Below are 27,433 nucleotides of genomic sequence, written 5' to 3' on the forward strand. Positions count from 1 at the left end.
TGATTCGTAGTAGGCCTTCAATAAATGTGTATTAAGTGGCTATTGCTTTGATTTTACAAATGTAACTCAAGCCCAGAAATGGCTAAGTAGGTAATTACTGGCTGAACAGGGACTAAAACCTCCAGTCCTCTTCTCCCGACTACCAGGCTTAAGCTAGTTTATCTGTGTGTGTGAAGCCACCACTATCGCCACTAGCTCCTGGCTATGTGCTTTACAATTTTTAAAAATTTTTATTCAGATACTTATAAAATAATCCATGTCCTTTTAGCATCCTTCCTTTGGGTTCCTAGGCTGCCTTAGGGTGGATCCATCACTACTGCTCCTGGAGAAAGGATGACAGAGAAGGAAGTTGATTCGCTCCCTTCCGGTCATTTAGCTGATTTGCTGTCTAGAGAATCCCCTCTCCAGTATAAGTGCCAGTTGCTTTTAGCCGTTTATCTTTTCCAGATGCGGAGGTAAGGACTGCATGATTCAGAAAATCTAATTCAGTATGAGGCCTCACTGCGAACTGGACATGAGGAATCCTCTGGCTTCTACCAACTGCCGCGTTATCAACACCAGACGGCGCTGTTTGTTCGCTGGCTTTTTAGCCACTGCATTGAGCGCACAGAAGGCCCAGGTTTCCCTCTCTGCACAGTTGAGGGGATAGTTTCACTCCCAGGCAGAAGGTGTGTTTCTTCCCACTCTTTGAGACAGTGTGTGTATGTGAGAGAGAGAGAGAGAAGGAAGTGTGTGTGTGTGAGAGAGAGAGAGAGAGAGAAGGAAGGAGAGATCTGGCCTGGTGAAGAGCTAAGGAAGGAGAGATCTGGCCTGGTGAAGAGCTATGTCTCCGGCTTTCAGCTCTATTACCGATCCAAATTGCTTTTTCCCGTGACCTAAATCATTCATTTAAATCAGAATGAACTGAAGGCCTACTAGGTATTGAGCGCTGCACGTTCCTTTCCTCCATCTCCCCAGCAGTTACATTCATCTTCCAGATTAAAGGCTTTGCCTGCGCACAGGAGCGGTGCCAGACCAGGACACAAGGCCAGCTCTCGGTAATCGATGGCCGAGTTCTCCATTCACCTGTCTGGGGAGGGCGAGGTGAGGTCCATCCCTTCCAGCACCAGTACAACCAGCTCCCTCTGCGTTCCTCTTCCTACTTTCCTCTCATCGCCCTAATTTTCCATTCCTTGTGAGTGGTATTTTTTAAGGAGGGAGGGTGTCGGAGAAGAAGGCGGGGAAGGGACCCGGCGGGGAGGGGCGTCGGAGCGCTGTCACCAAGTCACGCCGCCCTCCCCGCCTCTCCGCCGGGGGTGTGGGAGCGCGGCGGAGCGCGCGGCAGAGGTCCGGGCGCGTGGGGACGTGGGAGTGCGGGAGTCTCCGCGAGCCGCGCGGCACACGGAGCGTGCTGGCAGCCTGAGCTCGGCCACGAGCGCGGAGCCGGCGCCACCCGCCACCCGCCACCTGTGTGCAGGGCGGCAGCTCCGGCCGCAGCAACCCGGCTCTGGGGGAGCGCACCCGGTCATGGAGCCTTCACACAAGGACGCCGAGACTGCGGCGGCGGCGGCGGCCGTGGCGGCAGCTGATCCCCGGGGGGCGTCCTCGTCCAGCGGGGTGGTGGTGCAGGTCCGCGAGAAGAAGGGGCCCCTGCGCGCCGCCATCCCCTACATGCCTTTCCCGGTGGCCGTCATCTGCCTCTTCCTCAACACTTTCGTGCCGGGACTGGGTAAGAAGCGGTGGCCGCCACCCCTGCTGCCCGGCCCGCCGCGGGAAGGTGGGGAGGGCACGGGGCTGGGCGCAGCGCGGCCGGAGATCCTCGGGCGGCTCCACCCGCGGCCAAACTGCGCCCGCGCGTCGGGCCGCGCTCTCAGCGCCCCCTGGCAGGTTAGAGAAACGCGTGGAGGGGGCCCCGGGGAGAGGAGGCGCTGCGCGGGGTTCTCTGACCCGCCTTCGCCCTCCCCTGACACCCGGGCGAGGTGGCCGGGCCAAGGAGAGTGGGAAACTTTGCAATGAATGTTGAAACCAGCCGGCAGCGGCCCGGACGGCTCCCCCAGCACTGGACTCGGCTCCCCTCCCGGCGCCCCGAATCCTTCCCTTCTCGCCGCCGCGCGCGCCCTTGAGCGAGTCCCTTCCTCCGAGGGGGCGCAGGACCGAGGCCGCGCGTGACGACGGCTAAGCAACCAAACGCGAGACTTCCCGGGCGTCGGAGAAGTTGGCCGAGTTGGGCAAAGGTGGGGAGAGGGAGAGGGAGGGGGGATGAGTTGGGCTCAGGGGACACCCCACTCCCGTCTGCGCCCGCAGAGTGTGGACCATGTGGGGGCAAGAGCTCTTTAGCCAGAATCTCCTCCACCTTCCCGGGTGCCTGCACTTCCGCCAGCACCCCCGAAGGGCGCCAGGGGGATGGAGAATAATTTTATTCGTTTGGATGCATGTGGATTTAGACTACACCTGGCCAGGGTGGAAAACCCTGGTCGTGCAGTGGTTAAGTGCTAGGGCTGCTAACCAAGAGGTTGGCAGTTCAGATCCACCAGGCTCTCCTTGGAAACTCTATGGGGCAGTTCTACTCTGTCCTATAGGGTTGCTATGAGTCGGAATCGACTCGACGGCAACGGGTTTTTGGCCAGGGTGACCCTGTAACTCTCTCCCATCTCCTCTGTTTCTAAGCAAGCGGAGAATGCGCCGATGTAATTCTGTGTCTGACTCTTGGCGTCCTAATTTGAAAACAGGTCCCGCACAGAGATGAGGGGCGGAAGGGTGCATGGAGGGAAGGAATGAGTTTTCCTGACCCCTCCCTTTCCCTAACCCTGCCCTCAAGTCTCTGCCTGCACGAGCCGGGTCTCCCGGCTTGGCACGCGCTGCCCTTGGCCTGCTGAGAGGCTGCCCCCACTCCCCGCCCCTCCAGGGCTGGGCTGGGGAGACGGCCCAGTGCCCTTCAACAGGAGAAGGCCTGCTGCTGTCCGCGACCAGCTGACAGCTGTAGCTACAAGTTCCCGAGAGCAGAGGTCAGCCGGAAGTTGTTTTACTTTGGCCTTTCTCACCGCCTTGCTCAGACTCCCCCACGCAGTGTGCGGCGGCGGGGGTGGGGGTGGGGTCTGTGGCGGTGATAGAGAAGCTCACACCCACCCACACAGAACATAACTCACTTTCCCCTTGGTGCTTTTAGTCTACTTGTCTTTCTGCCCCGGGGGGCTGCTGTGGCCAGTGTGGCGCGCCCGTCTAAACCTTAGGTGGACTTCCCCTTCCCTGATGCCTCAAGCCACAGCCCCTGCCCCTCCCACCGGCTGGCGCCATCAGGCAGCTCTCTGTCCGTTTAGACACTGTGAGGAGGCAAGCTGACGTCCATTCAGTCCTGTCAGAAGTCCCCACCTACCTGCTGGAGTGAAAGCAGACTTCCGTTCATCTCTCTGGAGGTGTGGAGATCTGGAGCAGGGATCCATCTTGATTCCATTTTTTTTAAAAAGTGGTGAAGTAAATGCCACCCTATGGTGTTTTAAGGAAACGGAAACATTGGTGCCCAGTGGAAGGATCACGTTGCTACTGGGTGAAGAAGCCACTCCAGGAGGCAGCACTGCCCACATGTGCACACCCTCCCAGGCCTCACCCCCAACCAGAAGCAAATCCCATGCTGTCTTCTCAGTTCCGAGCATGGCAACCCTGTGTGTTACAGAGTGGAACTGCTCCGCGGGGTTTTCTGGACTGTAATCTTTATGGAAGCAGTCTGCCAGCCCTTTCTTCCTTGGAGCCACTGAGTGGGTTTGAACCACCAAGCTTTCCGTTAGCAGTTGCTCACAAATTGCTTCTACTTGCTACCCAGAGACCTGACCTCACCTTACTGGGTACTTTCTCATCCTTAGCCCTGCTGTGTTGCCAGAGTCTGGCCTCGAACCCCCTACTTCCCTGGTCCTCTGCCCCAGGGATTGGTCTTTTTCTCCCTTACATTTCCTTTTGTTAGATCAGAATCCTATGGGATTTTTGTGAGAAAACTTTTTAAGAAATAAGGAGGTGGAAAAAAAAGGGGGGGGGGGGAAGCAAGCAAACTACAGAAGTAATAAATCAGGCAGACCACAGGTGTACAGGCTTCTGCATTTTCATTGACCTCCAGGCATTTTTTTGGTTTGGTTTGGTTGCTGTTTCAGTTTACTGGGAACACAGGCTCCTCTCACGTGAGTGGGGGGGCCCCCAGTCCTTGTAGTGCTTCTCATCGGTAAGACAGGGTCACCTCCCTCTCCGGGTTGCTGGGAGGATGAAATGTGATGATGTAAAGCACAGGGCCTGGTGCACAAGGAGCGTTCAGGGGATGGGGGTCCAGCTTGCTCTTGGCCTTTCTGCAGAGCTGAGCACTGGTCCCATCTCTGGGTCCGGGGAGGGGGTGCTTGCTGCAGTGGCGTCCTCTTGGATCTTTGCCTCTGAGACCTTGTTGATGTTCCTGCCCACGCTTCCTTCAACCTGCCGCAGAATTCTCAACGACAAAACCACCCAGAGAGATCTTGCTTGTGTTTTTTGTTTTTGTTTTTCCTTCCTAGGAGTGGTTTGAATAACCCCAGCTCCTGAGAATCCTCCCCGAGGCCCAGAGTAACTTCTGCAGATTCGCCTGGCTTATCTGAACCAGTAACCAAATGCTGTGTAACCCCATGTGTTTCAAAATAGAGCTCTCTGTGCTCTGTAGGGTTTTCAGTGGCGATTTGTTTCAGAAGTAGATTGCCAGGCTTTTTTTCCAAGACCGGTTTTAACTGTTTGCACCTCCCGGGCGGGGACTCTGGTTTATCTGAAGCACCTAGGAAAACTGAATATTCATGCCTGGCTCTGCCCTTTAATGAGATGCAGTTTCTTTCCGTTCATTCACACATTCATTCAGCAAACACAGAGCACCCGCCACATGCCAGACACTGGGGATGCGATGATGAGGAAATCAGTCAAGATGTCATGGACTGTTGGGGAAAACTGAGTAAACTTTGCTGGAATTCAACAAGTGCTATGATGGCAGCAGGAACAGAGCGTTTTAACAACAGTGAATTCTTCCTCTGGGCTTCATAGAAGGCCTCCCAAAAGGAATGGTATTAGGATAGACCCTACTGAGAAAACCCATCAGGGGCCCCAACCACTTGCAATTTTCACTTCACTCCCACTCTCTGAAAACTGGTCAGGCCACAGTCCATAGATCCTGTCTTTATTCTGGAAACCTCCTCCCCTCCAAGTCTTCTCCTCATTTGCAAATTGGATGAGAGTCCAGGTGTTGGGCTGAATGAAGACTTATTTCATGTCTCCTGGTGTCTTGTTGATACCTGCAGTGGCGTTCACCTAGGGACTGTCAAGATAGCACTCATTCCATAAAAAGGATGTGTCCTCTCCTGGGGAGTGGAGGAAAGTAGAAGTGATTTGTGATCATTCTGACTCCTCATTGGAACAATTAAAAATAATGGGCAGTGAAGAGAGTTACCCCCAGTCTTATTCGGCAAAACTCCACTAGCAAAGACCACTGCTGGTACTTTCATCTTCCAACAACGGGCATTGATAAATACATACACAATTATTCATACTTGTAATGGAAATTGGTTGATATGCCTCAAAATGGCCAGAGAGTTTGTTTTGTGGTCAGGGATATAATTATAGTTTTATTTTTAAAAACTATATCTGTTTTGATTGATTTGGTAAAGTGAAAATGTTGACAGTTCAGGTAATTTGGGGGAAAGTGGGAAGGAGGGGAGCTTCCATTGACTGCTAAGTATTGCATTCAGCTAATGTTGGCCATTAATCTCCTATTGACTATTACGTAAACATTGACTCTATCTAATAGACTGCCCATTCTTTGAGACTCAACTGAAGTCTTGATTCCCTGGTGAAAGTGCCACAGGCTGACTCAGCTTCTAGTATCTCTCTTTCCTCTATGCCTGTGGCTCAAACTGGTGCTTAATCATTCCCTACCTTGTGGCATCTTTTGAATTGTTGACTTTTTGCTACTTAATGTTTCTAGAGTTTATTCTTTATCTAAATAGATTGTAAGTTCCTTGAGAGCAGCAACTATTTAAAATTTCTCCTTGATACAGTATGTTATAAATGTTTGCATATTGACTAGAATTATACTCCTGGAATGGGCACTAGAGATCATCTGGTACAGCACCTTTATTTTACATGTAACTGAGGTAGGTCTAAGGATTCAAGGACCCAGAAAACGTACCTTACCTACTACTCAACCTTTCTTAGGAAGCTATTTAAGGATGTATTTCAGCAAAATAAGGACTCAAACCAGGAAAGAAGATATGGGATCTAGGAAACAATGGATCCAATTCAGGGCATCCGTGAAAAGCAACCCCATGATTAAATTGCTTAGCAGGCCTAGAGAATAATCAGTGCTCATTAGTGTGCGGGGTGGAGGTCTCTGAGAATGGGTTGAGAAGGGGACATTCCACAGAATAAAGAGTGTGATTGGGAAATTGGAAGAAATTGAGGCAATGGTAAAAAAGCAAAAAGGATGCAGGAAAAACAAAGGCAATGAGTAACTACAATAAAGACAAAAGGCTATACAAAGCAATTAAGATCCAAAAATGAAGCAACCTGCCTGATTAGATTAAGAGGTCAACAGGCTTCAAAAAGAAAATGGAAAGATTCCAAGCAATAAATGGGGTAAGATAGAATTTGGAGGAAATTAGGGATATTGTGTAGAAAGCATATGTTTCTCCTGCCAATTCTTATTGGAGAGGTAATCAGAAACTTCAGAAAAGACAAAAACACAAAAAAATTTCTTCACGAAAGGCATAGTCCACATACAGAACAAATCAAATGTGGCCTGATGTCGAGCAAACAGTAGAATGTAAGAAACACTTTTTAAACACATAGGCTCTGTGTTGTTGGGCCAGTGGCACATGATAGGGGCATTTAGCTTCTGCTTGGCTTTGCAGTGAAGGATATTTGCTTTGTCATAGTAGTGTAAATGATGCTCAGTAGTTTTTAGCTGCTAAAACCAACTATAGACAAAGCCCTGAAGACTACTTAATAATAGCTAAAAGGGAGAACATAAAATGGAAAACACAGCTTATAGAAGTTGGGAGGTAGAAGAGGAGAGGAGAAGTGGAAGTGCGATAGGTGAAATTATTATTCCCAATTATTCATCGACTTCCCTGAAAGACGATTTCACATCCCACCCAATGCCATGTGCCTTCTGTGCCTCCTCTGAGAGAAGGATGCCACTTCCCCACTCATTGACCACAGGCTTGGCCATGCGCCTTGCTTTGGTCAGTTGAATGTGAATGGAAGTGATATATGCCATGCCCAAGAAGCACTGTGAGGTTGTGCCATTGTTTTCTTTTTCTGTTCTTCGTGAGAAAGGCAGGTCTCAGATGGCAGCTGCATTTCAACCCATGTTATGGGTAATGTTATGTGTCAACTTGGCTGGGCCATGATTCTCAATGGTTTGGCAGACATTATGTAGTCATCCTCCATTCTGTGGTCTGATGTGAGCAACCAATCAGCTGGAAGGAGAGTTTCCTTCGGGATGTAGACTACATCCAATATATATATACATGGATGTTCTGGCAAAGTTTGCTCTTTCTCTTTCCGATTCTGCATCCGTCTCATCATCCTCTGACCTCCAGTTTTTGGAACACGGGAAGCCTTTAACCTGCCATCTGACCTGCAGATTTGAGTTCGTCAGCCCTTGCAACCACGTGAATCAGGAGAAACCTCCGGCTTGCCACCTGACCCAGATTTGGACCTTGCCAGCCTCCACCATTGCGTGAGCCATCTCCTTGAAAGAAATCTCTCTCTATATATGTATGTATGCACCTCACTGGTTTTGCCCCTCTAGAGAACCCAGCCTAAGACAACCTGGCTCCCAGAATGAAGAGGCCATCAAAGCAGGGCATGATGTGTCATGTGATTGGGAAATAAACTTGAGTTCCTGAGTGTTTTTTGTTCTTGTTATCAGTGTTGTTGGTAAAAAAAAAAAAAAAATTTTTTTTTTTTTTTTTTGTTACCTTAGCATAACCTAACAAAAGCTGACTAACACGTAGCAGGTAGGGGAAAGGTGTGAGTACTCTCATTACATAAAGTGGGGAATCAAGAGATGCTGTCTACAGTTGGCAAAATAAAAATAAAGTTTACAAAAGTAACCAAGAGATGAACTGAAATAGTGATATAACTCTGTTGGACAAGGGTAGAAGGGAAATGAGCGGTGATGTAAGTAAGCTCTTACGCATCATAGCAGAAAGTCAATAAATGATGCTTAAAGTTGAAAATGGAACCCTGGTGGCATAGGGGTTTAACACACAGATTTTGGGGCTACTATTTTTGTCTGTGTGAAGGAGCCCTGGTGGCACAGTAGTTAAGAGCTTGACTGCTAACCAAAACGTTACCAGTTCAAATCCACCAGTTGTTTCTTGGAAACCCTATATGGGACAGTTCTGCTCTGTCCTGTAGGGTCGCTATGAGCTGGAACTGACTTGACTGCACCTAACAAAAACAACAAAATTGAAACTATTTCCCCAAAAGGAGAAAATATTGAAGTTGTCAAGGATTTCATTTTACTTGGATCCATAATCAATGCCCCTGAAAGCAGCAGTCAAGAACTCAAACGATGTATTGCATTGGGCAAATCCACTGCAAAAGACCTTTTTAAAGTGTTAAAAAGCAAAGATGTCAGTTTGACGACTAAGGTGTGCCTGACCCAGCCATGGTATTTTCAGTTGCTTCATATGCATGTGAAAGCTGGACTACGAATAAGGAAGGCTGAAGAAAAATTGATGCCTTTGAATTGTGGTGTTGGTGAAGGATATTGAATATGCCATGGACTACCAGAAGAACAAACAAATCCATCTTGGAAGAAGTACAGCCAGAATGCTCCTTAGAAATGAGGATGGCAAGACTTCGTGTCACGTACTTTGGACATGTTATTAGAAGGGACCAGTCCCTGGAGAAGGACATCATGCTCAGTAAAGTAGAGGGTCATCAGCAGAGAGGGAGACCCTGGGTGAGATGGATTGACACAGTGGCTGCAACAATGGGCTAAAGCATAGCAATAATTGTGAGGATGGTGCAGGACAGGGCAGTGTTTTGTTCTGTTGTATGTAGGGTCGCTATGAGTCAGAACCAACTCGATGGCACCTAACAACAACCACAAAGTTGATAAAACAAGAAAAGTAATATAAGCGTGCTCTTTGGAGATAAAAAAACATTAGAACAATTCCCACTCCTTCTGGCATCATCAATTCTTCTCTGTCTATAGGCTCAGTCACAACAGCATACACGCATGCTGAAAGAGTTTTCTATTTTTTTAAAAAACAGTTTCCTGATCCTACATTCCTCTCCAGCCATTGCCCTATTTCTCTGCTCCCTTTTACAGCAAAATTCCCTGAAAGAGTTCTCCATATTTGCTGTCTCCAATCCCTTTTCTACCACCCTCCTGTCAGCGTACTGTACTGTGGTGGCTTCCGTGTTGCTGTGACGCTGGAAATGATGCCACTGGTATTTCACGTACCAGCAGAGTTACCCATGGTGGACAGCCCTCAGTGGAGCTTTCAGACTAAGACAGACTTCTTTGTTCATTGCTGTATCCCTGGCATCTAGAAGAGGGCCTGGTTCATAATAGATGCTTAATAAATATATGCTGAATAAATGGACGACTGGATGGATGGATTGAATGAATGGATGTGCTAAAATCAGGAATGCTTCGAAGTGATTGCCTTTGGAAAGCTGACTTCACAGTGCAGAGAACTGGGATAGGGGACTGTTGCTTTTCATTAAAAGCCTTTTTTTTTTTAATTTGATTTTTTAAAATTATGTACATTATTATTTGGATTCTTTATTTAAGGATAAGAACCAATGCCAGCAAAGGAGAAGAAACTTTCATATATGGCTGATGGGAATGTAAATTGGGACATCCTTTTTGGAAAACAGTTTAACGGTTATGTATCAAGAGTCTTAAAAATGTTCATACCTTTTAATTCAGTAATTCCATGTGTAGAAATCCATTCTAAAGAAACAGTCATAAATGTAGACAAATATAATGCTTAAAGATGTGTTGTGAATCAACTGGACTAAACCAAAAGCTAAGAAGTTTCCTGAACACAATGAAACACTTTGAGGAACAGAGTAGCAGGGCCAGAGGTGTAGGGACCATGGTTTCAGGGGACATCTAGGTCAAAGTTTATTAAGAAAATGTTCTGCATCCCCCTTTGATGTGTGGCATCTGGGGTCCTAAAAACTAGTGAGCAGCCATCTAAGACGCATCCATTAGTCCCAACCTACCTGGAGCAAAGACGAATGAAGAACATCAAAGACACAAGGGAAAAATTAGCTCAAGAGACAGAAAGGGCAACATAAGCCAGAGACTCCATCAGCCTGAGACCAGAAGAACTAGATGGTGCCCAGCTACCACCAATGACCGCCCTGACAGGGAACACAACAGAGAGTCCCTGACAGAGCAGGAGAAAAGTGTGGCGTAGGATTCAAATTTACGTAAAAAGACTAGACTTAATGGTCTGACTGAGACTGGAGGAACCCCGGAAGACATGGCCTCTGGACTCTCTGTTAACCCAGAACTAAAACCATTCCCAAAGCCAACTCTTCAGACAAAGATTAGACTGAACTATAAGACCTAAAATGATACTCGTGAAGAGTGTGCTTCTTAGTTCAAGTAGACACATGAGACTAAATGGGCAGCTCCTGTCCAGAGGCGAGATGAGAAGGCAGAAAGGGACAGGAGCTGGTTGAATGGACACAGGAAATCGGGGTGGAAAGGAAAGAATGTGCTGTCACCTTATAGAGAGAGCAACTAGGATCACGTAATATGTACATAAATTTCTGTATGAGAAACTAACTTGAGCTGTAAACTTTCACTTAAAAGCACAATAAAAAAAAAAATCATTATTTATCATGGGAACTCTGGTGGCGTAGTGGTTAAGAGCTATGACTGTTAACCAAAAGATCAGCAGTTCGAATCCACCAGGCGCTTCTTGGAAACCCTATAAGGGTTTCAATGGCAACGGGTTGGTTTTTATTATTATTATGTATAATACTGAAAAATTAAAAAAGTAACCCAAATTATAACAATTGAAGAATGATTAAATAAATTATGGCCTGACTTTGTGATAGAATATTAAGCACCCATTAAAATGGTGTTTACAGAGAGTTCCTGATGATGGAGTTGGGAGCAGGGAATGTTTAGGCTACAAGGAGGGAAAGAAGTAAGTTGAGAATTGTGTCTGTCAGTATGATCTTAAATATTCTTTATTTGCTTTATTCTAAGGCACCTCCTTTTCTCATATTTTGGCTGTTTCTGGGTTTGAGATGTGTTTTATAAATGATATATAGAGAAATAACTTTTTTCTTCTAAAAAGCTGTTGCTAAATTAATGGTGCATTTTATGATGAGTGGTGTCTTAAAATCAAGAAAATATAAGATAGGTAAGAGACAGATGATAGATAGTTTCCATATTTTTCACAAATAACACATCCACACATATAATGCCCGGCATAGCAAGCTTATGAAAATCACCAGGGGTGGAGCGTTGCATGGTTGGCAAAAAAATGTGTAATGCCCTGTTATTTGTGTAAAGATATGATAAATAGATAGATATGATTGGAAAGAAATACATTAAAATGTTAACAGGCTGTGGGAGTATGGATGATTATTTTTTATACTTTTCTATATTTAAAATAATTTTAATGAGTATAAAATGTACTACTTTTATAATTAGAAAAACTAAATAAGCATTATTTTGAAAAAGTATTTCCCTCACACGGTTATGATGCTCCGATGCAGACTAGTGCATGGAAGTGGTTTGAAAACGGTGAAATCCTGTAAAACGTGTGGGACTGCCATGCATACAGGAGCCCTGGTGGCATAATGGCTCGGCTGCTAGCCAAAAAGTGTCGTTTCAAACCCACCCAGCAGCTCCGTGGGAGAAAGTCCTGGCAATCTGCTTCCTAAAGATTACAGCCTAGAAAACCCCGTGGGGTAGTTCTCCTCTGTCACATGGGGTCGCTCTGAGTCGAATTGCCTCGTCAGCACCCACCACCACGCATACTCCTTGCTATGTTTGTATTCCCTGCCTGTGCATACATTTCAAATTGTTTCTAATCCGATATGTAAATGTCACTGTGTTGTAACAGGCTCAGAAGCTTCCTTGTGACTCTTGTAAGCTGAGTGACACCTGCTCAGTATGTCTCCCATGGGAGGTATCCCATCATGGGTTGGGTCACAGCTTGGGGTAGTGATACTTTGAGGGGCGACTGGGTCAGATTCAATCAAGTAAACAGCAGGCACATTTTTTCTGAGCCTTAGAAAGTGCCTAGTTGCTATAGAGAGTGGATATGACAGGGGAGGCTTGTGTCCCAGTAAAGTGTGGACAGAGTATTAGGCAGAGGGGAGCTGACTTCTGAGTGCCTTCAGCAGCATCTCATTCACCAAACATGCACTGTGCTCCTACTGTGTGTCAGGCTGTGTTCTCAGAGCTGGGATAGAAAGTCAAAGAGGTTGCAGCTCTGCCCTCAGGGAACTGACCGGCTGACAAGAGGGTACAAGTACCAGCTGTCATCAAGGTGACTCTGACTCGTGGCAACCACATGTGTGTCAGAGTAGAACTGTGCTCCATAGGGTGTTCAATGGCTGATTTTTTGGTGGTAGATCACCAGGCCTTTCTTCCAAGGTACCTCTGGGTGAATTTGAACCTCCAACTTTTTGGTTAGCAACTGAGCACATTAACTGTTTACACTACCTAGGGATTCAGACAAAGAAAAGAGAGTCCTCCTACCATATCCAAGATTCTAACCCACAGCCTTACCATTGGCCTTTATCTCCGCATCTTCCTACCTACCACTGAGCCTGGTTTGCAGTGGAGGGTTAATTAATTAGTGTTTGCCCACTTAAGTGAATGCACCAATGTTATAAAGATCTGATTGCTTGTCCTCCACAGTCACATGGCCTGTCAGTGACGGCATCAGAACCACCCAGACTTCCTCCTCACCGTTCAAGCCTTTTTTTAAATACCAGCTTTATTCAGGTATAATTCACATACCATAAAAGTCACTCTTTTAAAGTGTACAATTCGGTTGTTTTTAGTATAGTCACGGCCTTTTGTTCGTCTCGCTGCCGTGTCTTCCTGTCTCACTACTTCACCACTTCCTTTGTGAACCTCAGAAGCTCAATGCAACAAGGGCACCTTAGAACAGGTAGTTCTAAGAAAGAGTGATTGTTTGAAGCCGTCCTTGTCGCGGCTGTCTCAGAGTGCTGGTAGGGCATAGTCCCAATAGTATGAGGTTAGGTTCCCGTCAGGGCTGCCAGTCAGCGAGACGGAGCACCCCGAGGCCTGCAGAACAAGCCTCGCTTGGGAAGTTGTCATGTTTTATTCTCTGATTGGTTTTAATAAGAAGCATCTCATCAAGCAGGGAGACGTTCTCAGTGGCATAAGTTGAAATGTGGAGCCTCTCTCTGGTGGGGTGAAAACACTCCCTCCTGGGGACAGGTGGGCTGCTCCTGGTTGGGGTGAGAAGTGTCACTCAGAGGCCATCCTGCAGAAGGAAGCGCTGGCAGCAGTGCAAATGGAAGTGGGTCTTCTTGGGTCACGTCCCAGTGTGGCTTTGGTATCACAGTCACTGTTGTAACAGAATTTCTATGCTAGCAGATTAAGCACATCTCTGCTCATGTCTCAACACTGGTCCTTTTATTCTTCTGCTCTGAAGTCTTTGGCGGCTCCCCATTGCCGGCTGAACTAAGTTCACACTTCACCGCCTGACATTCAAGGCCTCCATGAACTTCACCTACTCTTTCCCTCCTTCACTTAGTCCAACGGGCAACTTGCTTTTACAAGTTGCTGCCCCTTTGTTTTTGCTCCTGCCGTACCCTGAGCCTGGGACACCCTTCCCCACCACCACCATCTACCTCCAACTCGCCCTTCAAGGTCCATCTCAAATGTCCCTCCTCTTGATCACTCTGGTGAGGTGAGCTCCTCCCTCCCTGGAAGTGTCGTCAATTCTGATTCTTTTGTTGTCATCTTAATCCTCTTACTTGTAATCACCTCCTTGAGCGTAGGGAATATTTAACTTATCTTCTACCTCATGGCGTAGTGGTTAAGCACTATGGCTGCTAACCAAAAGGTTGGGAGTTCGAATCCACCAGGCCCTCCTTGGAAACCCGATGGGGCAGTTCTACTCTGTCCTATGGCATCTCTGTAAGTCAGAAATGACTCGACAGCAATGGGTTTTCTACCTTGTGCAGGACCTAGCACTACTCTAATATTTGTTGGAGATACTAAATTTTGGTTGTACAGGTGGAACCAAGAGCAGGTTCTTGTCCCTTCAACCTGAAGATCCTTTACCCAAGAGACACAAGTTTTTCATGTCACATCTCAGCCTTTCCACAGAGTTTCAGGGCTCCAGATGCAAAATGTAGTGTGTGTATGTGAGGAGTCCTTGGTGGCCCAGCCACTTAGGGAGGGACATGGCTCCCTGTAGTGTTGGGTCAACTGCCCCATCACTGGGACAAATGGGCTGCTCTGTGGGCACTCGTTGGAGGAGTCATGATGTTACTGAGAGGACCAGAGCATTCTAGGGACCAATAAGCAACATCATGATAAACGGAGAAAAGACTGAAGTTATCAAGGATTTCATCTTACTTGGATCAAGGTCCAAGTGCCACCATCCATATGTGCCCCCTTGTCCTTTCAAACTGTATAGCTATCTTAGTTATCTAGTACTGCTATAACAGAAATACCACAAGTGGATGGCTTTCTCAAAGAGAAATTTGTTCTCTCACAGTCTAGGAGGCTAAAAGTCTGAATTCAGGGTGTCAGCTCCCGGGGAAGGCTTTCTCTGTTGGCTCTGGGGGAAGGTCGTTGTCATCAATCTTTCCCTGGTTGAGGAGCTTCTCAGTGCAGAGACTCTCAGTCCAAAGAATGTGTTCCTCTCCTGGCGCTTCTTTCTAGGTGGTATGAGACCTCTTTCCTCTCTACTTCTCTCTTTTATACCTCAAAAGAGATTGACTCAAGATACAACCTAATCCTATAGATTGTGTCCTGCCTCATTAACATAACTGTCTCTAATCCTGCCTCATTAACATCTTTGTTGTTAGTTGTTAGGTGCCATCGAGTCAGCTCCGACTCATAGCAACTTTATGTATAACAGAACAAAACACTGCCTGGTCCTGCGCCATCCTCACTACCGTTGTGATGCTTGAGCCCATTGTTGTAGCCACTGTGTCAATCCAGCTCATTGAGGGTCTTCCTCTTTTTTGCTGACCCTCTACTTTACCAAGCATGATGTCCTTCTTCAGGGACTAATCCCTCCTGACAACATGTCCAAAGTATGTGAGATAAAGTCTCGCTATCCTTGCTTCTGTGGCGCATTCTGGTTATACTTCTTCTGAGACAGATTCGTTCGCTGTTTTGGCAGTCCATGGTATATTCAATATTCTTCGCCAACACCTCAATTCAAAGGCATCAATTCTTCTTCGGTCTTCTTTATTCATCGTCCAGCTTTCACATGCATGTGAGGCAATTGAGAACACCATGGCTTGGGTTAGGCGCACCTTAGTCTTCAAGGTGACATCTTTGGTTGTCAACACTTTAAAGTGGTCTCTCTTGCAGCAGATTTGCCCAATACAGTGTGCACCATTTAATTTCTTGACTGCTGCTTCCATGGGTGTTGATTGTGGATCCACATAAAATGAAATCCTTGATGACTTCATTCAGTCTTTTCTCTGCTTATCATGATGTTGCTTATTGGTCCAAGTTCAGGTGTGAGGATTTTTGTTTTCTTTATGTCGAGGTGTAATCCATACTGAAGGCTGTGGTCTGTGATCTTTATCAGTAAGTGCTTCAAGTCCTCTTCACTTTCAGCAAGAAGGTCGTGTCATCTTTGTAACGCAGGCTGTTAATGAGTCTTCCTCCAATCCTGATGCCCTGTTCATCTTCATATAGTACAGCTTCTTAGATTATTTGCTCAGCATATAGATTGAATAAGTATGATGAAAGGATACAACCCTGCACACACCTTTCCTGACTTCAGACCACACAGTATCTCCTTGTTCTTTTTGAACAGCTGCCTCTTGATCTAGGGACAGGTTTCTCATGAGGACAATTAAGTGTTCTGAAATTCCCATTCTTTGCAATGTTATCCATAATTTGTTATGATCTATACAGTTGAATGTCTTTGCATAGTCAATAAAACACAAGTAAACATCTTCCTGGTATCCTGTTTTCAGCCAGGATCCATCTGACATCAGCATTGATATCCCTGGTTCCACCTCCTCTTCTGAATCTTCTGACTTGAATTTCTGGCAGTTCCCTGTGGATATACTGCTGCAGCCGCTTTTGAATGATCTTCAGCAAAATTTTACTTGCATGTGATATTAATGATATTGTTTGATAATTTCTGTGTTCCATTGGATCACCTTTCTTGGGAATAGGCATAAATATGGATCTTTTCCAGTTGGTTGGCCAGGTAGCTGTCTTCCAAATTTCTTGGCATAGACGAGTGAGCACTTCTAACGCTGCATCCAAATGTTGAAACATCTCAATTGGTGTTCCGCCAATTCCCAGAGCTTTGTTTTTCACCAATGCCTCCAGTATCATCAGTTCCTAATCATACGCTGCCTGCTGAAATGGTTGAATGTTGACCAATTCTTTTTGGTATAGTGACTCAGTGTATTCCTTCCATCTTCTTTTGATGCCTCCTGCGTCATTTAATGCTTTCCACATAGAATCCTTTAATATTGTAGCTCGAGCCTTGAATTTTTTCTTCAGTTCTTTCAGCTTGAGAAATGCCAAGCATGTCCTTCCCTTTTGGTTTTCCATCTCCAGGTCTTTGCACATATCATTATAATACTTTACCTTGCCTTCTCGAGCCACCCTTTGAAATCTTCTGTTCAGCTCCTTGACTTCATCATTGCTTCCTTTTGTTTTAGCTACTTGATGTTGGGGAATAAGTTTCAGAGTGTCTTCTGACATCCATTTTGGTCTTTTCTTTCTTCCCAGTCTTTTTTTTTATGGTAAACTTTTTATTTGTAAATAGGGAATGTACACATTAAAATAATGATAGAAAGTATAGTACAGTACATAGATAAGTCAGTAACATAGTTGTTCTTTTGACTGTCAAGATGTATGTATTACAGGTTATATGTGTACTGTACTTTTATATGCCTGGCAGTGCAATTGGTTTGTATACAAGAGACATGAGATACATGTGTTGCGTGTAGGAAGCTGTTGTGTTAGCTACGTCTGATTACGTCCACTACGTCCTGATCTTCAGTTGGGATTTCTGAACTCTATTATAACCTTATGCGACCATGGACATACACGTGGTCAGATGTTACCTGAACAGATGTTATTTGGCAGATGATTGTACTTCAATTGCTAGTAGAATCTCACAGCTTGTTTAATTCATCTTAAGAAGCATTGAGAGCTCCTGTACTATAATTTACCCCACATTAACTCAAACATTATGGGGTCTATTATTTTTTTAATTTTTATTGGCCTTTAAGTAAAAGTTTACAAATCAAGTCAATCTCTCATACAAAGATTTATATACACTTTGCTATTTACTCCTATTTGCTTTCCCCCTAATGAGAGAGTATACTCCTTCCCTCCACTCTCTATTTTCGTGTCCATTTGACCAGCTTCTTCCCCCCTCTGCCCCCTCATCTCCCCTCCAGGCAGGAGATGCCCGCACAGTCTCATGTGTCTACTTGATCCAAGAAACTCACTTTTCACCAGTATCATTTTCTATTCTATAGTCCAGTCCAATCCCTGTCTGAACAGTTGGCTTTGGGAGTGGTTCCTATCTTGGGCTAACAGAAGGTCTGGGGACCATGACCTCCGGGGTCCTTCTACTCTCAGGTAGACCATTAAGTCTGGTCTTTTTACAAGAATTTGAGGTCTGCATCCCACTGCTCTCCTCTCCCTCAGGGGCTCTCTGTTGTGTTCCCTGTCAGGGCAGTCATCATTTGTAGCCAGGCACGATCTAGTACTTCTGGTCTCAGGCTGATGTAGTCTCTGGTTTATGTGGCCCTTTCTGTCTCCTGGGCTCATAATTACCCTGTGTCTTTGATGTTCTTCATTCTCCTTTGCTCCAGGTGGGTTGAGACCAATTAATGCATCTTAGATGGCCTCTTGCTAGCGTTTAAAGACCCCAGATGCCACTCTCCAAAGTGGGTTGCAGAATGTTTTCTTAATAGATTTTATTATGCCAATTGAGTTAGATGTCCCCTGAGACCATGGTCCCCTTTCCTGTCTTTTTAATGACCTCTTGCTTTCTTCATGTTTGATGTCCTTGATGTCATTCCACAACCCGCCTGGTCTTTGGTCATTAGTGTTCACCGTGTCAAATCTATTCTTGAGAGATGGTCTCTAAATTCAGGTGGAATATACTCAAGGTTATACTTTGGCTCTTGCGGACTTGTTCTAATTTTCTTCAGTTTCAACTTGAACTTGGAGATGAGCAATTGATGGTCTGTTCCGCAGTTAACCCCTGGCCTTGTTCTGACTGATGATGTTGAGCTTTTCCATCCTCTCTTTCCACAGATATCCCAAAACCCAGTCTGATATCTGTGTATTCCATCTGACGAGGTCCATGTGTATAGTCATCGTTTATCTTGTTGGAAAAACATCATAGAGGTTAGAATTTACAACATATAAGATAATCACATCAGATCACGAAATGGTGGACAAACCACACAATGCTGAGGATCATGGCCGAGCCAAGTTGACACACATTTTGGGGGGAACAATTAAATCCATAACAGGTGCTAACTCTAGGAGGAAAGTTTGATGAGGAGCAGAGTATTTGCATGATTTTAAAGTGTCCTACCACAGAACGCTTATAACTTGCAAGGGGAAAACAGTAACCAGACAGTGGAGAAACCAGACGACATCTTGACTGGGCAAACAAATTAACAGCACCTGAACCTTGAAAACATTATACTCAGTGAAAGAAGTCGGCCACCAAAACCAAAAAAAACTTTTTGGCATGGAGTCAATTCTGGCTCATAGCAACCCTATAGAATGGACTAGAACTGCCCCATAGGATTTCCAAGGCTGTAAATCTTTACAGAAGCAGACCTACATCTTTCTCCTGTGGAGCGGCTGGTGGGTTCGAACTGCCAACCTTCTGGTTAACAGTCAAGTGGTTAAGCACTGCACCACCAGGGCTACAGCCCACATATTGGGCAATCCCATTTATATGAAACGTCCAGACTAGGCAACTCTATAGAGACAGCAAGTAGATTAGTGGTTGCCTACGGCTGGGTGGTGGAGTGGTGGGGTGGGGGTCGGGGGTACTGTGGGGAAATGGAGAGTGATGGTAATAGATATGGTGTTTCTTTTTGGGATGATGAAAATACTCTAAAACTGATTATGATGGTGGTTGCATAACTGTCTCTGTGATTATACTGAAAACCACTGAACTGTATATTTGAAATGGGTGAATTGTATGGTATGTGAAGTACATCTCAGTGAAACAAACAAAAAAAAGATGTTAAAAAAATTAACATCACCAATGAGGGACAGACAGACACCCTGTGCCTCCTAAGAGACACAACATCACTTTTGTGGTATTTCAGCCAAGGATGCATAATCTGGATGTATTCATGAGGAAACTTCAGACAAACCCAAACTGAGGGACATTCTACAAAATATTTGCCTGTCTTCTACAAGAGTATCAGTGTCATGAAAGGCTAAAGGAGACTAAAAAACATGACAACTAAATGCAAAACATAGTCTTGAATGGACCATGTACTGGAGGGAAAAGGATACCAGTGAAGACATTACTGAGACAATTGGCAAAATTGGAATATGGACTGTAGATCAGATGAAATATTATGTCAATATTAAGCTTCCTAAATGTGATAACTGTACTATGGACACATAAGAGAATATCTTTGTTCTTAGGAAATACACAATGAAGTATTGAAGTGTAAAGGGGCATGATGTATGCAACCAAGTCACAGAAAAACAACAACAAAAAGAACTCGTTGCCCTCAAGTTGATTCTGCCTCATAGCGACCCTATAGGACGGAGTAGAACTGTCCCATGTGGTTTCCAAGGAGCGCCTGGTGGATTCGAACTGCAATGGTTCAGAAAATAGAAATAATGATATGGAGAGAGAAAGAGAACAAATGAAGTAAAATGTTAAAAACTGGTGAATATGGGTAAAGGAATCTGCTGTATTATTCTTGTGGGGTTCACTCGCGGGGCCAGGCCCCCGAAGGATGTTTTCCCAGGGAAAAGCAGTTGCTGTTGAGTTGATTCTGACTTACGGTGACCCCATGTGTGTCAGAGTAGAACTGTGCTCCATAGGGTTTTCAGTGGCCAATTTTCAGAAGTAGACCTGAAGGCTCTTCTGAGCGGACTTGAACCACCAACCTTTTGATTAGCATTCTGGTGTGTTAACCATTGGCAGCACCCAGGGACTTCTTTCCCAGAGAACCCTGCCATTAAAACCCCAAGGGCAACACACGTTTATTGTGGCTGTTTTGGAGTGTGAGCTATTGCACTGCTTCATCAACACTGACTTGATTACAACTAAAGTGAGTCTCCCAGGAGGCTGGGGCCGGTGTGCAACTCGATGCCCTGGCGGTGGCCAATCTGAGTCTAAACTTTTGTTGCATTTGCAGCGTTCTTCTGGAACGGATCAGGAACCTGAATGTGTTAGCCAGAACTGAAGCAGAGCTCAGCTGCTAATCAAAAGGATGGCAGTTCGAATCCACCAGCCTCTCCTTGGAAACCCTATAGGACAGTTCTATGCTGTCCTATAGGGTTGCTGTGAATCAGAATTGACTTGAGGGCACCAGGTTTACAGGAAGCAGATCTCAACCCTCCAGAACTGTTTTGGAGAAGATTTTTTTTTTAATTGTACTTTAGATGAAGGTTTACAGAGCAAATTAGTTTCTCATTCAACAATTAATACACATATTGTTTTGTGACATTGGTTGCCAACCCCAGGACGTCAACACTCTCCGCTTCTCGACTTTGGATTCCCTATTACCAGCTTTTCTGTTCCCTCCTGCCTTCTTGTTCTTGCCCCTGGGCTGGTGTCTTCATTTAGTCTAGCTTTGTTTTATGGGCCTATCCAGTGGGATAGTGGTTAAGAGCTAGGCTGCTAACCAAAAGTTCGGCAGTTCGAATCTACCAGCTGCTCCTTGGAAACCCTATGGGGAAGTTCTACTCCGTCCTATAGGGTCTCTATGAGTTGGAATCAACTTGGCAGCAGTGGGTTTTAATCTTTGGCTGAAGAGTGAACCTCAGGAGTAACTTCAGTACTGAGTTAAAAGGGTGTCCAGGAGCCATACTCTTGGAGTTTCTCCAGTCTCTGCCAGACCAGTAAGTCTTTTTTTGTGTGTGTGAGTTAGAATTTTGTTCTACATTTTCCCCAGCTCTGTCTGGGACCCTCTATTGTGATACCTGCCAAAGCAGTCAGTGGTGGTAGCCAGGCACCATCTAGTTGTACTGGACTCAGTCTGGTGGAGGCTGTGGTAGTTATGGTCCATTAGTCCTTTGAACTAATCTTTCCCTTGTGTCTTTGATTTTCTTCATTCCCCCTTGCTCCAGACAGGATGGAACCAGTGGAGTATCTTAGATGGCCGCTCACAAGCTTTTAAGACCCCAGATGCTGCTCACAAAAGTAGGCTGTTGAACGTTTTCTTTATAAACTATATTATGCCAGTTGAGCTAGATGTCCCTCAAGACCATGGTATTTTGGAATTTTTATTTTCTTGGTTATCTCAGTGTAGACATCTCAGTGTAGCGTCCAAAAGTTATTCGTGGACCTCAAAGATACCAGCCTCACACCAACCACCAATGACTGAGCCATGCCAAGAGGCTGTGGGAGAGCTGCTGCTTAGCCATGGCTGTGAGGAGTCACGTGGATTGAACATACAAGTGGAATATTTCCAAGAATTATCCTGTAGTCACAGACCAGACAAAGTAAGCATAACCCTCTTAGGCTCAGCTGGCTGGGGTTCTGAGACTTGAGGCGGGGGTCGGGGGGGGGGGCAACCAAAAGTACCAAAGCTCATAGGCCTGGTTGGATGAAAGACTTGGGTGGTCGTGGGCTTAAATGCCCATGACTGGACGCTGAGGCTGGTATATTGTGGGAGGAGGGGCTGTGGTGCTTGGACATTGATTTGGACTAAAAGGAAAGCAAACACAGAAAAGCAATGGGTTTGGCAAGACACTGAATCTCTTAGATCCCCCTGGGGTTGTACAGCTCTGTGGTTTATTTTCCCTGCCAGCTTCTCATCTGAGCCCAGTGCAGCTCATGCAGCAGGATGTTCTAGACCTTTCTGTGCAGGTTCCCCTGAGAACTTGAGAGCTGGGTCTACCTGTATTGGAATGTAGTAGGTACTCAGGAGAGGCTTGGAGATAAACCAAAGCCCCCCTTAAAGGCAGACACGGGGAAGGGAGTGGGTGAGCAGCTGTTTGTTTCTATCCCATCATTTCATATTTTGCGTGGAGTCCCTCACCCACTGCCCCCAGACATCAGGGAATTGGTCCCTGCCATGGTGGGATCTTCTTAATACATGTCTGATGAGATTAGCGCTAAGTGGGGGTAGGAGTCAGAATCGACCTGATGGCAGTGGGTTTGGTTTTGGGGGTAGGAATAGGATGACGAAGAGAATGTGTATTAAAACCAAACATCTACTCTTTTGGATTACTGGTCTACCTGCCACTCTAATTTTGAGTTTTCTCATTTATCATGTAGTTTAGTTTTGTCTCTTCTATCACGTGCATACACGTGCTTGTGTCTTTCCCTCGTGTGTGGCCTGGTACAGAGCACACAGCAGTCTCTCAGCCTACTTGCTGATTGATAATGACTCGAGAAATGGAGTCCCTTCCTCAAAAAGTGTAACCTCTACCAAGCTGAGATTTGTAATGCCAACTTCTCATTTCAGCTCCGTCATCACCTCACCCTTGGCCTGATGGTGGTCACTGTTCTTATCTAGGTCTCACTTTGTACCGCTCCAAAGCAGACATGATTGTTCTTGCCACCTTGTTTGTTCTGAGACAGTTAAAAAAAACAAATAAATAAATAACACCAAGGCTGTATGCACCCTGGACCTTTAAGTCAGGAAGCAAATTGAGGCTCTGTCCAGCAGCATCTATGGGGCTGACCTGGAGCCCAGACGTACAGCCTTGCTGCTCTCGTGCTTTCATGTTCTGAAGGCGGTAGAGGCCTTGCCCTTACAGAGGTGGCAGGAGAGGAGGCTTGGAGGGTGAGCTGGTTGGTCTGTTCCCTGCCCCCACCATCCATTCTCTACCCTTCCTTGGGCCTCTGAGCTGGGAGGCTGTATGCCCTGCATCACCTGCTCCCTTGCCCTCTGCCTTCCACTTGCGTTGGCCGGAGGGAGGCGCTGGCAGGGGATGGCAGTAAAGGAGGAGAGAGTTTGGGGTCTTGGTTCCTCCTGTACTCTCCGGCTTCCCATCTACGATCACAGCTTCTCTTCCACCGCCCCAGCCCTCAGCAGACTCAGTCACCTCCACCCTTCCCTCCTCCTGCCCCTTCAGGCACTAGGTGGGAATGATTTCCAACTGTTGCTAAAAAAAAAAATAAAAAAATAAAGCTGCCCTTGAGTTGATTCTTACACATGGGTTGCAGAGTAGAACTGTGCTCCATAGGGTTTACTTGACTGTAATCTTTATGGAAGCAGATCACCAGGCCTTTCTTCCAAAGTGCCTCCGGGTGAGTTGAAACCACCAACCTTTTGGTTCACCATCTGTACCGCCCAGTGCTCCCTCAGCTGTTGCTGGTCACCAGCATTTCTGTCTCTGCCCTCCCCTGCCCTGACCCTGGTAGTCCTCTTGGTCCTGCCCCTCTGTCAGTGGTCTCTTCGTTAAGAGCCTTCAGAAATGACAGAGAGAGCCCTTGTTTTCTGCCAGGATTCTGACTGGGACAGAGACATTTGTTTCCAGCTCTGCCGACTGGGCTGTGGGATCCTGCACCACCTGCTTGGCCATTTTCCTAAAGCAGTTTGGTTTTTAACACAGTCTTCCTCCTGGAAGCTCAGTACAGGAGCCAGAGCTTCCTGCCTTGAAACGCGTGGGATCCCAGCTTCCAAATGGCTCTCGGTGCTCGTGAGATGCCATCTTCTCAAGTGGGGCAAGGGAGGGGGCGAAGCGGGGGCAGGAGGCTTGGGGAGTTCTGAGCGTGACTTCCCCAGGATTTCCAGACCAACAGCCTTCTTTCTGTTTTCCTTTTTGGTGTTTCATTTTCTCTGCTTAATGACTAGCACTGGCCAGTCCTCCTCCCTAGAAGTTGGGACCCTGGTAGTCAGCTCAGAGATGTCAGGGCTGCCCCTCCTGCCCAAGGTTCTGCCTGTCCTCCTGGAAGGAAACTCAGATCCCTGGAGCATGGCTGCCCCCCAGCAATGCCACTTCCCTCCTTCAGCCGGGACCTCCCCTCAGTTCTTGCCTTTTCTTCAGCTGTAGACTACTTATCCCCTTGCTCACCTGCTTCCGCTCATGTCAGCCCACAGTCCACCTTTCAAGAACTAGCTCATTATTCACAAGTTACTTTTAGATACTTCTTCGTTTTTATGATCATTTTGGAAGATGCAGCAGCTGCCAGCCTGTTTGTACATAAATGCAACAGCTATCCCTCCTTACTCTTCACGTGGAACACTGAGGATACTGAAAGCAAAGTGCTACCAAAGCCCAGCGTATTTTGCACTCCCTATGCCCGGTCATCTTTTTTGTGCCCCCTCTGTCTTCCACTCCTCCGTCCTCCCTGACCCCAACCCTCATTTGTGTATTGGGGACAGCTGAAGAATGAAGCTGTCAGTTGCGTGGTTTGATTTTCCTTCCTGCACTCAGAGAAAGAGCCTTCGCTGTTGGAATTGTTAAAGCTCCCAGTGATTTGTTGTTATGAGAAGAGTTATCAGAATACGCCTAGTACGTTTTAAGGCTTTACAAAAGACACCAAAAATTATTGCGTCATCTACTTAAAAGGACCCCATCTGATAGCCATACCAATTACATTTTATAAAGCAAAAAGGTTCTAGTTTGGTACTTCTGAATCTTTTTTTTTCCCTTTCCTGTGTGATTTGTGTGCAGACTTCTGAGAAGCAGGTTTTTTGATAGAGACTCAGCCAGGCCAGATCACAGCAGCAGGGCTTATGCAACTGCTAGAAACCTGTGAGTTAAAAATGGAAGAGTCTCGCAGAGTGGGGAAGGTAATAATATCAGTGATGTGAAAATATAGAAAGTAAGAAATTAGTATTTCAGCAATTCGGGTCTCTTACCCACATTTTTCAGCACCAGAAGACCTTGGTGGCGTTTTTTCAGAATAAATCCAAAGGGCAAGCCTTTATTAGAAAATTCAAACTTTGCTTTCACAAATTCAACCCTCTTCCCCCAGTTAATCCGGGCCCAAGAGCCCTTTTCACTGACTGCCGTCATTGTCACAAAACACATTTTGTATTGGTTAGACCCTGTATGTTCACTAATGCCTGTGAAGGGACAGATTTTAGATCTTTATAAGTGGGTTTTGTTAATTTGCTATTTTAAAAACACTTGTGAGGCCTTTACCGTTGCCATGGCAATGTAATTTCCATAAACATGATTTTTGTGGGGTTTTTTGCACATTGAAGGCTGAGGTTGAAATGCAGTGTTGGGGTGGGGGAAAAGTAGGTGGCGAATTTGGCAGCCACCCAATGCTGCTTCCCTCAAATGCTGCAAATCTGATTCCAAGAATCCATGTTATGGCACAGACCTGGCTCCCTAAACAGCACAGTTGACACAAGAGGCTTCTGGGAAGTGGACCTGGGCAAGGAGAAGGAGGCCAGCTTGTTCCCAGGATGAAGCCAAGGGGGTGGCGGGTCATGACGCCTGCTCTGCTAATCAGTGGTCATGTCCAGGTCAGACTGACCTGCAGTCTCTCCCCAAACGTGTTTCATAAAGCCTTTGACAACTAAAAATCCTGGAACTGCCCAAGGGCTGGTGAGGAGCTCGAGAGCTCTTCTTTCCTTCTACCCAGATTAGTCCAAAAATCCCATTTAGTGCACAATACTGTAAAATGCTGAACGGGCACAACAGAAAATAGTAGGAAGTAAAAGCACAACAATATCAGCTGCCGAACAAAACATTGAATGAGATGTAGTCTCGTACTCATCATGAACGCCGACGGATGAGGAAAAGCCGATTCCGTTGGAAAAAGAGGCGGATGGTCCTAGTGGCACCAAACATTTTATCAATGATGATAGGTAGCCCTCTGTTTTGACTCACACGTGGAGGGGCTTCACTGTTAAACTGTTTTCCAGAGAACAGGGAATACACAAAGAGATCAAGAGAAGAGCAGAACAAGTAAAAGAGATCATTTTCTAATAACTAAAAACAATTTGGAAAAGAAACGACAAGGAAAAGAAGTTAAAAGTGGAAGTATGTTGGCATGAGATAATTCTGCCGAGAGCTCTTCAGTGAGCAGGCCAGGCATTTGGCGCCAGGCGCTGCCTAATTGGGCACCTGGGCACAGCCGAGGGGTTTGAATCATACCGAATTATGAATCATAAGGAGTTATGAATTACTAGAAAGCCATTGTGTTGACTGTTATTATTATGTCGTGCCGGAAAAGCAAACAGGGCTGCCTAGAGGAGGAAGTGCCTAACTCCCTGTTGGGCGAGTGCTCACCTCCGTTCCTTGAAAGCCACGCCTTTGGCCCAGGAGAGCTTGCGTGTGCCCTGTGCCGGTGTGCCTGGTGCCCCCCAGTGCGTGGGACAGATACCTATTCAGAAGTTCGCGGCAAGTTAGGAAGACGCAAGCAGCACCTCCTCCGCACATAGCTGCACCCTTCACACAGCCCGCAAAAGGCCAGCGGACTGTCTCGTCTGTGGATCACCTGCTGTTGAGTTGGGATTTATTGTTTTTATTGTTAGCTGCTGTCAAGTCAATTTCAACTCATGGCGACCTCACCTGTGCGGAGTAGAACTGCACCACAGGGGAAGGAGATTGCCAGGCCTTTCTTCCAAGGCACCCCTGGGTGGGTTCAAACCACCAGGATTTCGGCTAGTAGTCGAGTGCTTAACTGCACCACCTAGCGATGTGTTATGTGTGTTCATTGAAAAAAGTCCCTGGGTGGCACAAATCGTGCTCAGCTACTAACCTAAAGGTTGGTGGTTCAAACCCACCCAGCAGCTCTGCAGAAGAAAGGACTGGACTGGTAATCTGCTTCCAAAAAGACAGCCAGGAAAACCCTATGGAGCAGTTCTACTCTGTAACACATGGGGTCATCATGAGTTGGGGTAGCAATGGGTTTTAATGGGTTTATTGAAAAAGAAAAAGGATGGTGAAGGAGAAGCACTTTGTGCTTCTAAGGAGAGCAATGAGGCGGGGGCAAGGCTCGTCCTGGGTGATCAGGGCAGGGAGGTCGGCCTCTTTTGGTGGTGGGTACTCTGCCTGGGACATGGGGACGTGCCCAGCCTGCCTAGCCTAGCTGTCAGTGCTGGGCGGGGTAGGCCCGCGGGGAGAACAAGTGCC

At 46.3% G+C, this 27,433-nt stretch overlaps 1 protein-coding gene across 2 annotated transcripts in view; it reads left to right on the plus strand.

The window, feature by feature from the left end:
* The first annotated feature begins 1,303 nt into the window (after positions 1–1,303).
* The window catches only part of STUM (stum, mechanosensory transduction mediator homolog), an 86,725-nt gene continuing 60,595 nt past the window's right edge, over positions 1,304–27,433 (plus strand). For both annotated transcript variants that reach the window (XM_049868304.1, XM_049868305.1), the window contains exon 1: positions 1,304–1,708. In XM_049868304.1, coding sequence (XP_049724261.1) covers positions 1,507–1,708 — 202 coding nt within the window. In that variant the 5' untranslated portion in view covers positions 1,304–1,506. The remainder of the gene's footprint in view (positions 1,709–27,433) is intronic.

The sequence above is a fragment of the Elephas maximus genome, chromosome 24, assembly GCF_024166365.1.
Source record: "Elephas maximus indicus isolate mEleMax1 chromosome 24, mEleMax1 primary haplotype, whole genome shotgun sequence".
In the NCBI taxonomy this organism is placed as follows: domain Eukaryota; kingdom Metazoa; phylum Chordata; class Mammalia; order Proboscidea; family Elephantidae; genus Elephas; species Elephas maximus.